This window comes from Gavialis gangeticus, unplaced genomic scaffold, assembly GCF_001723915.1.
Source record: "Gavialis gangeticus isolate Ggan-Ray unplaced genomic scaffold, GavGan_comp1, whole genome shotgun sequence".
NCBI lineage: Eukaryota > Metazoa > Chordata > Crocodylia > Gavialidae > Gavialis > Gavialis gangeticus.
Window position 1 is genome coordinate 89,180,663 of NW_017729034.1, and position 14,556 is coordinate 89,195,218.

Consider the following 14,556-nt stretch of genomic DNA (forward strand, 5'->3'; position numbering starts at 1 on the left):
CAGACACACACACACACACACACACACACCCCCAAAGGCAAAACACATCCAAATACCTGGGTCAACACTCATGAAAGCAACCATCAATAGATAAGATGATTGCATATAGGTCCCTACTCTCACTCCCTCCACACTCGTATACTCCGCTTTAAAACTAGGTGGTTGCAATAGAATTAATCCACCCGGGACTGAAACGCGTCGGGTCCCTATGGAGAGCCTATATGATTTCAGCACTAGGGGCTGGACAGCTCCTGGACCGGGCTGGGGTAGCTCCTTGTCTTGACACAGAACCGTCCGGCTTATGAAAATGCCTGCGCCGGCGGGGGCCAGGTAGGGGCTTCATTCGAAGCTCCAACAAGTTGTTACAGCAATTCAGGACTCAGCAACTTTCCGAAGAGCCTGTTACCTCCGCGTCCCGAGCTGCAGCTTTGCTCCCCAGCCTTGGACTGAGGCTGGTGCATTCCCACCTTCTCAGACCTGGAGCTGGAGCAGCAGTTTGGCTAGGATCCCGCGGGGATCCAGTCAATTCAGCTTCTCCAGCCGGCGTTAGACGCAACGCAGTATCCTCCCCCGCCCATCCCCCGGAACTGAAGAGCCCCTCCCAGCCACAGCAGCCCAAACTTCAGGTATTTGTACCAGGGGGCTGGGGAACTCCTCCCAGCAGAGGCGGATCTGGTAGACTGAATAAATGGAAAGCACTAAGGGAGAAAAGGGCTTGTGTTTCCCTTCCCTGCTGGAGTCTGCCAGAAACAACCTGAAACACGTCGGAGAAAGACGCTGGAAACCACCCAAACCTGTGGGCAGGCTATTGGGAGAGGCAAGGCAGCATCACCGCTGCTGGAGGGAACCAGCGGAGTTTGGAAAGCTTTGCATGCCCTGCAGAGGGCGGGAGGCGAGACCCGGCTATGAAGTTATTGCACTCCCCCCATTGACCAGCATCGAGGAAAGACGTCGCCGAGCATCCCGAAGAACTGCGAGGGAGGCAAGCAGGGGGCTGCGTTGTGGAGATCATTCATTTCCCACCCTCTCCTCGCTGCTCAGGGGGTAGGCACTGCTCTGGAAAACAGCAGAGAGGTGAAGGGAGCTCGATGTGACTGCAGGCAAGTCCTCTCCGTAGCTGCTTTCGTGGGGGAAAACTTGGAAGGACAGACAGGCTGAGAGTGCTTCTCCCGCCCCCCATGAGATCCCCCGGGGCTGGGAGGATGCCTGCGGAGCCCCTCGCCAACCTGAGCACGCAGCTCCCTGCAGGCAATGCCAGCCACGCCGGGGTGCCTGGGGAGCTGGAAGAGGACCTCCTGCCTCCTGCCACCCAAGCCGCCGTGTTCATCATCCGCTGTGTGATCCCTTCGCTTTACCTGCTCATCATCACCTTGGGCTTGCTGGGCAACATCACGCTGATGAAGGTCTTCATCACCAACAGTGCCATGAGGAGCGTGCCCAACATCTTCATCTCCAGCCTGGCTGCCGGAGACCTCTTGCTGCTGGTGACCTGCGTGCCCGTGGACGCCTCCCGCTACTTCTTGGAGGAGTGGATGTTCGGGGAGGTGGGCTGCAAGCTCATCCCGGCCATCCAGCTCACCTCGGTGGGAGTGTCTGTCTTCACACTCACGGCCCTGAGCGCGGACAGGTAAGATATGTGTGTGTGTGTGTGTGTGTGTGTGTGTGTGTGTGTGTGTGTGTATGAGAGAGAGAGAGAGAGAGAGAGAAACAAGTGTTATGAGCAGGGATCCTGGTTTTCCGTGATTTAAAGAACTCCCCAATTTTCAATTTAAAAAAATTAACCCCCAAACCACATTTTTCTGGGATTTCAATGAAACACCACTAATATATGCATGTATGCATATTAGCAGTGTTTCACTGAAATCCCAGAAAAATGTGGATTGGGGTTACTTTTTTAATTGAAAATTGGGGACTTTTCAAAAATCAGACAAAACAAGGATCCTTGGTTATGAGTAACTGAGGTCACCAGAAATAAGCCGCATAAACCACTCATTTTTTTTAACAGCTCACAGCCCAGGCGGTCCTATTGCAATTCCTAGTGCTTCACTCCCTCAACGTTTCTCTTTCATTTATAGCCGCACACTTTCCTATTGCTGTTCCCCTGATAGGAAACCATGGAACGGAAGTGCTAATCCTGGTAGGGCTTATTAATTTCCATAGAACTTGTAGCGTCCATATCCCACTTCTTTTTTTTTACTACTATGGACAGCCGCATAAGAGTGAAGCATCACTTCCAAGGCTTGAAGTCCCCAAAGTGACCCAGGTACATTTTGTTGCAAGAGTTTAAGGAACAAACCATCCACTTTCAGAAATGAATCTGCCAGATGTCATGGATCTGTCACATTTAATTTTTTTAGGAATGAATCTATCATGGACATATTTAGAGAGAGTTGCATTTTAGTTTAAAGAATTTCTAGCAAGGCAGAGAGACTGCTTGGTGTGCCTGTGTGCATATAAATGTGTTTTAAATGTAGTATTTTTGCTCTGCAGCAGCAGCAGCAGCAGCAGCAGCAGCAGCAACAGCAACAGCAAGCTGCCAGAAAATATTACCAGAACTAGTTTCTTACTATAGGAATGCCCATTCTTTGTTTTGTCATATTGGTGGACAGTTTCCCCTAAACTGTTTCTAGAAAGCAGTCATGCCCTTTTCAGCTTCACTGCAAGCACCTGGAAAAACAATCACCAGCCACCACCATCCCAGTCACCATATAAACAAAACCTTCAAGACTTGCTTGTATTTAAAGTTTTCAGCCCTGCAGCCTTTTCTCTTAACTGATTTAAAGGTCTTAGTCCCGGTGTAAAAAGCAACAGCATCAGACTCTGAGCTTTACAGGACAAAGTATGGCAAAAATGATTCTCAGCTTCCTTTAAACTTGCATGAACTCTCCCCCTCAACCCCCCCCCCAACCTTCCTTCCTTTCTCTTTCTGACCTTTTTCTTCAGCTACACATAAACATCCCTGAATTCCACAAGTTAATACTCTTGCTGACTTCTACAGGAGTTTTATCTGAGTATTTTGGCTTTGAATGTATAATGTTTATAAAGGTTTGTGTTTGAAAATATAGCTTGAACATTAGTAGGAGGTTTTAAAAAACCCTGTAAAAATTGTATCTTTGGGGTACTTATTTCAGGTCTTCAGCCACCTTCCTAGCAAACTTGATTCCTTCTAAGAACCTGTTCCAAAATCCTCTGAAGTTAATTTGACTTTTGCTGGCTTTTGGATTAGTTCTATACATTTATATAGAGCTATCTCTCTATCTATCTGTCTGTCTAGCTATCTATATATAGAGAGAGAAGGAGAGAGAGATGTCTATATATACATATATGTATTTACACACACAGATATACATATATACACATGTATACATATATATATCTATATAGACATAAAGATATATAGACATATATCTCTCTCTATATATGTGTGTTTATTTTTGTATGAAGCCCTCACAGCATATCAATATACTATACTTTTTTGCTACAATATAAAACAAAACATTAAAGTTTCTAATCATATCAGTTCAGTAATTTATCTCAAATTGCCCTCAACTTTATAAAGCATGAACGTGCAAGAAAATTGCATTTTGCTACATGTGATATTTCTTTTAAAAGTATAATCACAACATGCTATTTGATATGGGAGGAATTTTTCTGAGAGGGATGTCAAAACTTCAGAGATATATGAGTGAAGGGAGGCAGTGGTAGTGTAGTGGGTCAGGATCTACTCGGTTATTTTACTTTCAACAGCTTTTTTGGTGTTTGATTATTTTTGTATTGTATGTACAACTGTGTATCTTTTCTCTAAAACTAATGAAGATATAAGTAGTAAAAATACTGAATTGATGAAGACTATTTTTAAGTCAGTGTTTCATGACCTGGAAAACAGCTTATGCCCTTGTAACTCTACCATACAAATATAATTTAATCACAGGTGTATTCCTTCAACATTTCAGAGGTTTGTGCTATTTTATGAATTTCAGAAAAGGGAAAGCCAAACATACTATTTCATGGTTCATTTTCTTCCTTTTTTCCATAGATTTTGTTTTCTTTTACGGAGAATGTATTAGTTTAGTAGATAATTACCAGCCTTGATGCTACTGACTTAATTAGGTCTCTAATTCAGTCTCTGCTACTTTGGAGTCTGATTTAACTTTCATAGAAGCCAACTACAGTCTTAACTTAATAGGCTTCTAAAGCCTCCTTGTATGTGTGTTTCTAGGCTAGAAACAATAAGCTAAGTAGGAGGCACTGATGCCAATGTGATGCAGGATTACAGTATGTGTTAAAGGGGCTTATAGTTTAATATGCATTTAATTTTATGCACAATAAATGCATTCTTTTTGCTGGACTACTCTTTTTACTGCTATCCTTTGAAGTATTTCTCAGTAAATTGTAACAAAAACGTTTGCTGTTTTTTATTCATAATTTGATAATCTTTAGGTTTCCACTAGAAAATGCAAATACTTTAAAGAAGAGATTCATATTCTTTTTTTTTAGCTTTTGGATGGAAAAGGGATAAAAGGTTTTCCTTTAAACTTCAGTGGGTTGAAACATTAAAAAACAGACCACCAGAGAAAAACTGGGATGGGAGAAATCTTAGGATGTTATCTATTCCTATGCCTTGGTCAAGGCAGGATCATCCCCATCTAAATTACCCCAACCAAGTGTTTGTGTAACCTGTTCTTATGGAGTCCCAAAGACTGATATTCTCCAATCTCTTTACCTAATCCTGTTCTAGTGCGTAACCACTGTCAGAGTTAGAATGTTATTTCTAACATCTAACCTAAACTTTCTTTGTTGCCATCTAAAACCATTACTTTTTGTTCTATCCCCTGTGGGCACCAATAATAATCTCTCTCTCACTCTATGGCATTTTACAATGTTTAAAATATCTAAAATTGATTTATAGTGTATCTACATAAATCATCATGTCTACTTGTATAAAGGGCATTGTCAAAAGAAAGGAGGTAAATAATAATGTAATTAACAGTCATCATAGAATCCTAGCATCTGAACATATTCCACATCCTATTCCATGTGCTACACCATGGGTGTCAAACTCACCACATACCCTGGTCCACACCTGAACTGTGGGGCTCCTCACAAACCAGACTGGACCTGGGGTGGTGGTAGCAGGACCAGTGCAGATGGAGGCAGGTCTGATACAGATAGTGGTAGGGACAGTGGAACTGGCAGTGGTGTGGTGGTGTGCCCAGCAGTGACTTGGATGGAGGCAGTTGGGTGGGGAGGGCATATCAGGGGCTGTGGTGGCTGTGTGGGACCAGCAGCATTAGGGCAAGTGACCACAGGGCCAGGAGAGCTGTGTATGGATGGTCCTTGATTACCATCCTGCTGCTGATGGCCACATCCACTGGGGCCCAGGGGTCCTGAATTCTTTAGCAGGCCATTTTCCATTTGTCATGCCCCCACTTCTTCTGGTTGCCCATTGATAGTATAGCAGGCTGGATGAAGCAGTTCCACAGGCCAGATCTGGCCCATGGGCCACATGCTTGAGCCCCTGTGCTACAGTAGTGATGGTCTCTGAGAATGAAATATTACAAGTACAATTTTCATAATTGACCATTGACTGTACACTGTGACCTTTGAGTAGTGACCTTTGACTTGTTTTGGGTGAAGGTCAAGTTTATATTCATTTCCCTATCAGAATACTTATACATAAACCAGAGCTTTAAAACATAAGAAAGCAGTAATCATTCCATATACATGGATTACTATAAGAGTAGTACAGATGTCAAGTAGAAACAGTAGTATCTACAAAATGCCTGGAAAAGAAGTATTAAATATGCCTGGAAGCCGAATAGAGTAAGTGCAAATTGACTGAGTTAAGATAATAAAACAGAAACCCAGCTTCTGTAAATGAAGTTTTTCTGATTCGTAGTAGCTCTGAATTTGGCTTAACATGTTTTTAAAAACCCCATTGGCTCTTTTTATGGCTCATACTTCATTTGTTTAGTCATATCTTTTTTATTATTGGACTGAGAAATAATTCTGTTGCTTTCGCTAAATTTAATTTTCTTTTTAAGGGTGAGTTTAAATGCAGTGTGTCAAATGCAGTCCTCCTTGTGCATTGTGCCCTTGAAATCAATGAAGTTAGCCCAGGCTACAACATACACACAGAATACACTTTTCTTTTTCTTCAGAAGCAAGTCAGGGATTGCTCTGATGAGACAGATATTAGCCTAGCTATGGAAGAGTCATAGGTGAAATCTTGGAACTGCAAATGGAACTTGGCTAGTGCTTCAGTAGAGCCAGAGCTTTGCCTCATATATTTTTATGAAATTTTAATTATGGTGATGTTGGTGCAGTGACGTTGCTGCGGCATCATGGTTTATGCCCGCCAGTGTTATGCCACCATAACGCATTGCTGTGGCGATGTAGCTTCTTGTGTAGACGCACCCTGTTGGAACTGTTCTGTGTCTTCCTTGTCTTATGGCCTTGTTCAATCACTTGCTTGATAAACAGAATTTACTGAGCCTGTATCACATTTAGTTGATGCCACAAGATAACAATCTTTAAGGAGGACGTGAACTGTACTGACAACACATTCAATAGAGGCATTAACCACAAAGCACAAGGTTTCATCCTGATACCTGTATCCATATATGCTCTTTCCTGTTGGCTTAGTTCTAAAAGACATGTGAGGTTTAGCATTATATACAACCCCATATTTCTAGGTGAGAAACTACTTTTTGATGAACAAATGGGACAGAAATGTTCATATCCCTATATATTCACAGGATACCATGTTCTAGGATGTCACACTGAGGGGCAAAGCTTTTCTCCTTTGACTTGGTAATGTCAAGGACTTCTCATACAGATGCAGAAGTACCGTATTTAAATATAAGATGAGGCATTGTGGGGGGAAAGGTCCTTATCTTACATTCACATACAAGTCAACCTCATTAAATATATTGTCTATCATTAAACTGTTGACAAAAGCAATATGTGCTCAATACAAGCATGACTATAAAACACATGTGTGTGTGTGTACACACACATACATATATACATTTACATTTTCTGTGGTCCAAGCCAAATCAGCCAAATCAATTCCAAATCCGTGAGTCAGTCCAGAATTATAAGTGACCTTACTACTGGCAAACATCCTCCATTCCCATCTAGGGTGTCAGATGTTCCCAAATCCTTTGGCAGGTATCCTACATGCAGGCCCTAACCCGGAGACTTGGTGTTTGTATGCCCCTGAGTTTCGCTTGCCTTCAGCCATATGGCTGCAGGAGCAAGCTAGGGAGGAGTCTCCCATTTCCATAAAGTGGGCATAAAGCCAAGGTCTCTTCACTCCAGCAGCTAAGTGGGAGGTTATCTAATGCATTACCTTTGTCGGTACTACCCCCATGCCAGGAGAGTCGCCATCCCCAGGTGCGACTAGGAAAACCACCTGTGTAGTCATGGAGTTTCCCCTGCTAAGTAAGCATAGGAATTATGCTTGATCTGAGCTGACAATTTTGTTAAAAAAAAAATAAATTCTGTATTCCAGACCAAATTAGCCAAAACAAATTCCAAATCCATGAGTCCAGAACCATAAGTGGCTCTACTACTGGCAAACATCCTCCAACCACATCTGGGGCTTCAGATGTTTCCAAAACCTTTGGTGAGCTGGAGTCTTGAGGTTCAGATGCCCCTGAGTTTTCTTGTCCTCAGCTATAAGGCCCCAGGGGCAAGCCAGGGAAGAGTCTCCCATTTCCGTAAAGTGGGCTTAAAGCCAAGTCCCTCCCACTCCAGCAGCTAAGTGGGAGGTTTACTATACATTACCTTGGCAGGTACTATCCCCCTGGAGCTCACAATTGGATAAATCAGGGCAGCCCACTAAAAAAGATACATGGTAGTGCCCATTAAGCACAGTCTCCCTCCACACTGACTCTTTTACAAGTTATGGTGAATCACTACATTGCATACATTTTGACTTCCTCTTCACTCCCACAGCTGACCTGTGTTTTTCTTTCCCATTTCCAATGATTTCTGTTTCTTTACCATCCTTAAATATCTGGCAAACGTTACCAAACGGGGCCCCAAACAGTTCACCCAGAATCTCTCTCTCACCCTCTCTCTTAGCCTATTGCATATGATTAGTGTAGCTCTGGCCTCCATGAGGTGAAGTTGGGCCAGGATGCCCTGTGCATCATCTGCATATAAATTTTTGGAGTATCCTAGGACTCAAGAATATCCAGTTCCAGTCATGAATGGGGAGCTAACAGCACAAGGATGCTTTGTCAGGAGTATCTGGAGTATACACACATACTGTGCAGTGATGAGCTGTGTAGTTACTGTGGCTTGAAGTACTACTGACTCTGTTGAGGCTCAACTTAATAAAACATATGGTAAATCATGAGCCCTTTGGCTTTAGACTAATAGTATGCATAGTTTGCGCTATATATAAGTGAGTATACAATTAATGAATATGCACCTGGGTTCGCAGCATATTGAGCTGGGTCAAAGCAACCTAAGCTGGCAGGAGGCCCTGGTGGTCAGCCTCCCAGCCCAGGGATACTCCTGCCCAGCTTAAAGTGCTGTGTAAAAAACTTCACAGCAGGGTAGTACTTGTAAATACTTGTAAGTACTTGTAAATACAGAATTAATATGTTTTCCAGCAGCCTAACAGGGCTGCATGTGTAGACACTGAGACATTGACTGCAGAGATAATTAGGTAGCTCTGTAGTAAATACTCATGTAGACATGCCCAGTATGTGCCAAAGTGCTACTTAAAAGTATGTGTATGGAGTATGTGTGCTAAAACTTGTAGCAGTTTCAAAAAAGGTCAAACACATCAATTCTGCATGAACTAAGTCTATGGGTACTATATACAAATTCTACAGCTACATTTAATTTCAAGGTCAGTGCTTTCAAATTTGCCCCTCACTTCCATGGGCTCAGGGAGAGCAGGGACTGACAGAAGGGAAAAGGGGAAGGGGCTGCAGGGGGAAGAAGTTAGAGGGAAGCAGAGAGCAAAGGGATCCTTCAGATTTATTTTCCTTGCTGTAGCAGTGGGAGGGGGGAGAAATTCAAGCCAAACTTCCAATAATTAGATTCTCTACCTGGAAAATGATATCAAATTTATTAATTTTTCATATATAAGATCTAATTATTGGGGGATCCTTTCATAATCAGGGTCATCTTATATTTGAGTAAATATGGTATTCCTAAATCAACCTAATAGATTAAAATTATTAATTCTAATCTGGAAATGAAAGGGATCAGAGTATTATTATGAGACAGACAACTAGATTGGGACTAGGGGATATTCTTCAGAAGGAAAGTCCAAATTTGGTGAGATAGCCCAAATCATATAAAAATTAAATAACAATAGAGGCAAACATCAGGAGACAGGCAGTTTGGTTTATGGTATCACTTTCCTTCAGAGAAGGCTGGAAATGTTTCTTTGTTGCATTGTCAAAAGCACAAAAAACTCTAATGTGGTTTGAGTATTAATCATTTCATACAACTTTACTGAATATAGTGAACTATTTTAAAGAAAAAAAAAATCATGATGAAAATTTACCTGTGGAACGGCTATTAAGAACACCCAACCTGAAACGTTGGTGTTCTATTGTTACTTTCTCAATAATTTTTGTTCAATGTTTTCATTGAGACCATGTGTAAAATGAACTTATTTAGCTAGACAAGTCTTTCCCAGGAAACATCACTATCCCTTAGGTTAAGAACATGGGATTTACAGGTTTCCCTCGATTTATGTGGTACATGCTTTCCTGGACAATGGAGCATAAATTGAATTTGCATAAAGCGAACCCACTTTATAATGTAACAAATAGGGATAGGTTCCCACGGTGGTGAGGGAGGGAGGGAGTGAGGCTGGAACTAGGGAAGGGTGCTGCTTCTGGGTCTCCACAAGGCAGCAAACCAGAGGGAACAGAGTGACACTCACCCCAGCCCCAGGAGCAGCCAACTCCAGCTGCCTGTAGCAGCTGGGCTGCACTGTGCCCTGGTGCAGGCAACTGGTGTCAGCTGCTCCTGGGGTCACTCCAGCAGGGGCTGGGGGAGTGTGGACAAGCGGAGCCCTGGGTGGCGCAGAGCATGGCACTCACATGGCCCTGGGAGCAACCGACTCCAGCTGCCTATAGCAGCTGGGCTGCACTGTGCCTTAACCCCCCTGGGGCTCTGCTGGTCCCACTCACTCCTTCCCATGATGGAGTGGCCCCAGGAGCAGCTACTGGGCTGCACCGTGCCCTGGTGTCAGCTGCTTCTGGGGTCGCACCATCATGGGCTGGGGTGAGTGCAGACAAGTGGAGCCCTGTGCGGTGTGGGGCATGGCACTCACCCCGGCCCCAGAAGCAGCCGACTCCAGCTGCCTGTAGCAGCTGGGCTGCACTGTGCTCCAACCCCCTCGGAGCTCTGCCAGTCCCCACTCATCCCTTTCCATGTATTGTATTGGACTTTTTTTTTTTTTCCAATACTTTTACATATACTTCTATTCATTTCTGTATTTCTACATTAGCTGTGTGACCTTTGGGGATATTAAATGCACTTTTATGCTTTTAATATTTTTTTCTCTTAGAATTGCATATATTGGTTTATTGTAGATTTCTCTGTGCTGCTATAATACAAAACTTTAGGGGAATATGCAAATCAAAAGAAACCTAATAACAATTTGGAAAGGGGGAGAGGATGGGTTGATGGAAATAGAAATACCTGAAGAATTAGATAAGACAAACCTTTTTTTATTCAGGAGTTAAGGATGTAGAAGCAGATTCCAGCTGTTGTACTGTGCACAGCTCCTACAACTTCAGTAAAGGTTTGCTCAATTACACTTTGCGGCATGTAAAATCTCTGAAAATCAGAAGGACGTTATTTTCCTTTTAAGAGCTTCTTATTAATTATTCTACCTATTACAGGCATGGGCTATTGCTGCGTTATGAAAGGAAACAGAAGACATGGCTTTGAAACAATAATAGCTGTAGAAAGGTAAACTGTTATTAAACAGTTTTTGCACTGTAAGTTTCTGCTTCTAGTCACTTGTGCTTTTGTGCAGCTGATAATGCTGTTGACCTTTTGCTTCTGTAGTCATGCCTTTAGGAGATGGAAATCGATCTTTCTTATTCGAGCATATGCAGATCAGCAAGGTAACTCTTGACTGCTTCCTTAAAGATGTGAAGAACCATTGCACATACAGTAGATTACATAAAGGTAATCAATATGTTACTAAGGGGTGTATCTTCAAATGTCTTTGTATTAGGCACATACTTGGGAAAATGAGAGAGGAACAAACTTCCATCAGCTACTCTGCCTCAAAAGTGCCTTGGTAGTTCAGAACTCCAGGAGATAATACCCACAGAAATAAGTTCTTTTTTTCTCCCTAGGCCATTATTACAATATAGTTGTAGTGGTTTAAAAGTAGTGGATTGAATGGAGAGTCAGCAAAAAACAATTCAGATAAATCTCACTCCAGTGGCTACCCTTTTCTTGCTCTTCAGGAAACCCTTGCAGTTGAGGATGATTAATTTCCATGATTGTCTTATCTGTGTGTCTGAAGATGGCTGGTAAGACCTATCTGGGACTGACAGACTACTGCAGCTCAGACGTGTTTCCATGTGAGGTGGGTGGTGCTGGATTCTTGATTTGGTCTGCAACATGCAGTCTCTGCCACTTCGACTTTTCCATCTGTGGTTGTTGTCGTTAGGTTTCAAATACTGAGGTCCCTGCAACAAACTTCCTCAATTTGGGGAGGTCCTAGGCAATAGTTTTCCACAAGGTGACATTGACCTTGAATTTTTTTAAGTTGGCCTGAGGACATCCCCGAAGTGTATTCTCTTCCCTCCTCTTGATCATATGCTTGACTGATCTGGGAAAATAAAACTTGCTTTGGGAGTCTGGAGTCAGACATCCAGATGACATGGCCTGCCCCATGAAGTTGATGTTGGAAGATTATCATCTCAATGCTTGTAGTGTTTGCTTTCAGGAGGACACTGACATTGGTGCATTTGTCTTCCCACTGAATTCAGATGATCTTCCACAGTACGTACCTCAGCTTTATACAGCAAGGTGGGGAACACTGCCATCCAGCAGCTGCAAGGCCCCTGGCAGATATTAAAACAATGGCAGGATTGGGAGAATTTTCTGTACCATCCCAAACATCATGCCTCCTGCCATGCCATGTGTGTATGGTAGGAGATGCAATGTTTGGGGTGGAACATAAAATTCCTCCAATTCCAACTGCTGCAGAGGGGCCCCCCAGCCTAATCCAGTAGGTCCCACAGCTAGAGCTGTCCAGAGCTGGTCCAACAATAAGCCAATTGTCAGACCCAATCCTGGATAGTCCTGGGTCTGGTTTGAGACACTGAGGGGATGCAGGGCAAGGCAGGAATGGCTGTCAGGTTTGGGGGTTGCTAGGTTCCCACTAGGGAGCCTTGAGATCTGCTCCCCAAGCAGCTCATTTTGAGCATTCAGACTGGGGCTGTCCCAGTCGAGATGCTGACAAACAGCTGATTGCTAGCATCAGCATATAGGTGGTTGGTGAAGTGGAGGAGGGAGTAGTGTACCTTGAGATACTGGAGAATGTGTGAGGCACATCACATGTGTGAGGCACATCACTCAATGTTTGACATCCCACATGTTCAAATCCAAGCTTGATTAAAACAAGCTGGTGACTGGTTGGCTATTTTTATCATGCAATAATAACCAGTTAATTGCACAATAAATGGAACATATGTCAGGGGCCTAAGACTGCTTACATGTTTAAATTCATTAGGTGTCTTTGCTTGATCCTGACAAGATGTCTGGGCATTTAGATGTAGGCTTCTAAGCATGCTCAGAAGCAATCCAGTTCAAGCAGCCAGATGCCTAATTCTTACCTAAGATCCATTGCAATATAGAATGAGGCTGAGAAACACCTGAAGTTTACCTATGTCTCCCATCTACTAGGAACTCACAGAACATGCTCACACTGACAACACTGAATTCAGTGCAAACAGGATAAGTCAGGATCAATATCACTCAAGGACACAGATTGTAGTGGTACTGCCACACACTTTTTGTCTTGAAGCTTACCTTTCTACCTGGTGGTAGGAAGAGGAAGAGAGGACCTAGTGTTTCATTCTTTGTGCCAAGACTGTTCATGCCTTTTGTACACAGAGCATGAGCACCTAATCCTGTCAATTTGGATTGCCCACCTGCAACAAGGTACCTATTTTTTAGGAGTTGTAACATTTAAGTAGTTGTACTTACAAGGCTGATCTGGATCTGGCCCTGTTTCTTTCTATTTTCCCAGATAACACTATCCATTCTGAGCAAGGCTTGTATTAGCTAAAGCTGTCCTGGTACACTTGTATAAGATGTGCCCAATAGTGAATCTTTGGGCACACGACAAGGTTTAATATTGATTAATGGGAACTCTGCTGAAATCATTCCTTTAATTCATCCACCATTGCTCTCCTATTGTCTTATCATAATAGCTTTTGTCTAGAAATCAAGTGAGGCACAGGAAGCTGGAGGAAAGGACCTGGCTTCTAATCCTTGATGCCAGAACTGTTCATGAATTTTGCATTAGACAATCATGGAAAAATATCCTAGAAATTATTCTGTCAGCAGGGACTATTAGAATGCTGTGCCAGGCAAAAGGACTTAGTGATTTCAGATGACAGGCTAATATTTTGCAAGGTTTTTATTACTCTTAAAGAACTGTAGTAGATTAATTGGAGATGATATGTTGAGCAGAGACAAGAGAAATAGCAGAGAAATGTCCTTTTTCTCCTCTGAAAATCTGGGAGAAGCGATGGATGTGATAGAACTTTTTCTTTCTTCTATTAGAGGATTCAAAATGAAAGATAAAATTCAAAAATTGTTATGGGGATATTTTAGGAAGAGAAAAAGAACATGCTGGAGTATTGTTGCTGCCAGCTCCTTGCTCAATGTTACATTTTTCTTGGAGCAGATATTTTTTTCCTTGAGGTACCTACCTATCATGAACATGTGTCACTGACATTCACTTTGAGAAACAGCTTTAATTGTGTTTAAATACAATCAACTTATCTTCATTCCAAACACAGTTTGTCATGTTGAATGATCATATCATTGGACTATTTGCTTCTGGCTGGGCCAATTGTACTTAGTAAAGGAATAGGTCTTGAACAGGCAGCTTGTAGTTATTTCAAAATAAATTGATTGTCTGATAAAATGCTAAATGGGGACATTCCAGGTGTCCTAAAAGAAGTTCCTCAAACCTTGAAACATAGAATGAAAAATTTGAACACAAAGTCAGCTTACACTGTGCTGAAAATAGTATGGTTCTATAACCTTGAGACAAATAAATAGATTTATTTAAGTTAATGGAGTTACTCATCTAAGAAAAAAGAGGATTTGGACCTGTCTAAAATTTCACTTTGCATGACTACTTTGCATGACACTGTCTTTTTGTAATAAATGCCAAATACAAAAATTTCATTCTGTGTTTAGACTCACAATGATCCTTTACAGTGTTAATCTCAGCAATATCTTCCTTTGCTTCCAGTCTGTAGCTAGCCACATAGTAAGTTGTCAGTAAATAGTTGTGCACGGTAGATGCCATTC

At 42.4% G+C, this 14,556-nt stretch overlaps 1 protein-coding gene across 1 annotated transcript in view; it reads left to right on the top strand.

Annotated features, from left to right (window-relative positions):
• Positions 1–1,202: 1,202 nt before the first annotated feature.
• The window catches only part of NMBR (neuromedin B receptor), a 30,665-nt gene continuing 17,311 nt past the window's right edge, over positions 1,203–14,556 (top strand). The window contains exon 1 of the mRNA XM_019526749.1: positions 1,203–1,627. Within this exon, the coding sequence (XP_019382294.1) occupies positions 1,203–1,627 (425 nt within the window). The remainder of the gene's footprint in view (positions 1,628–14,556) is intronic.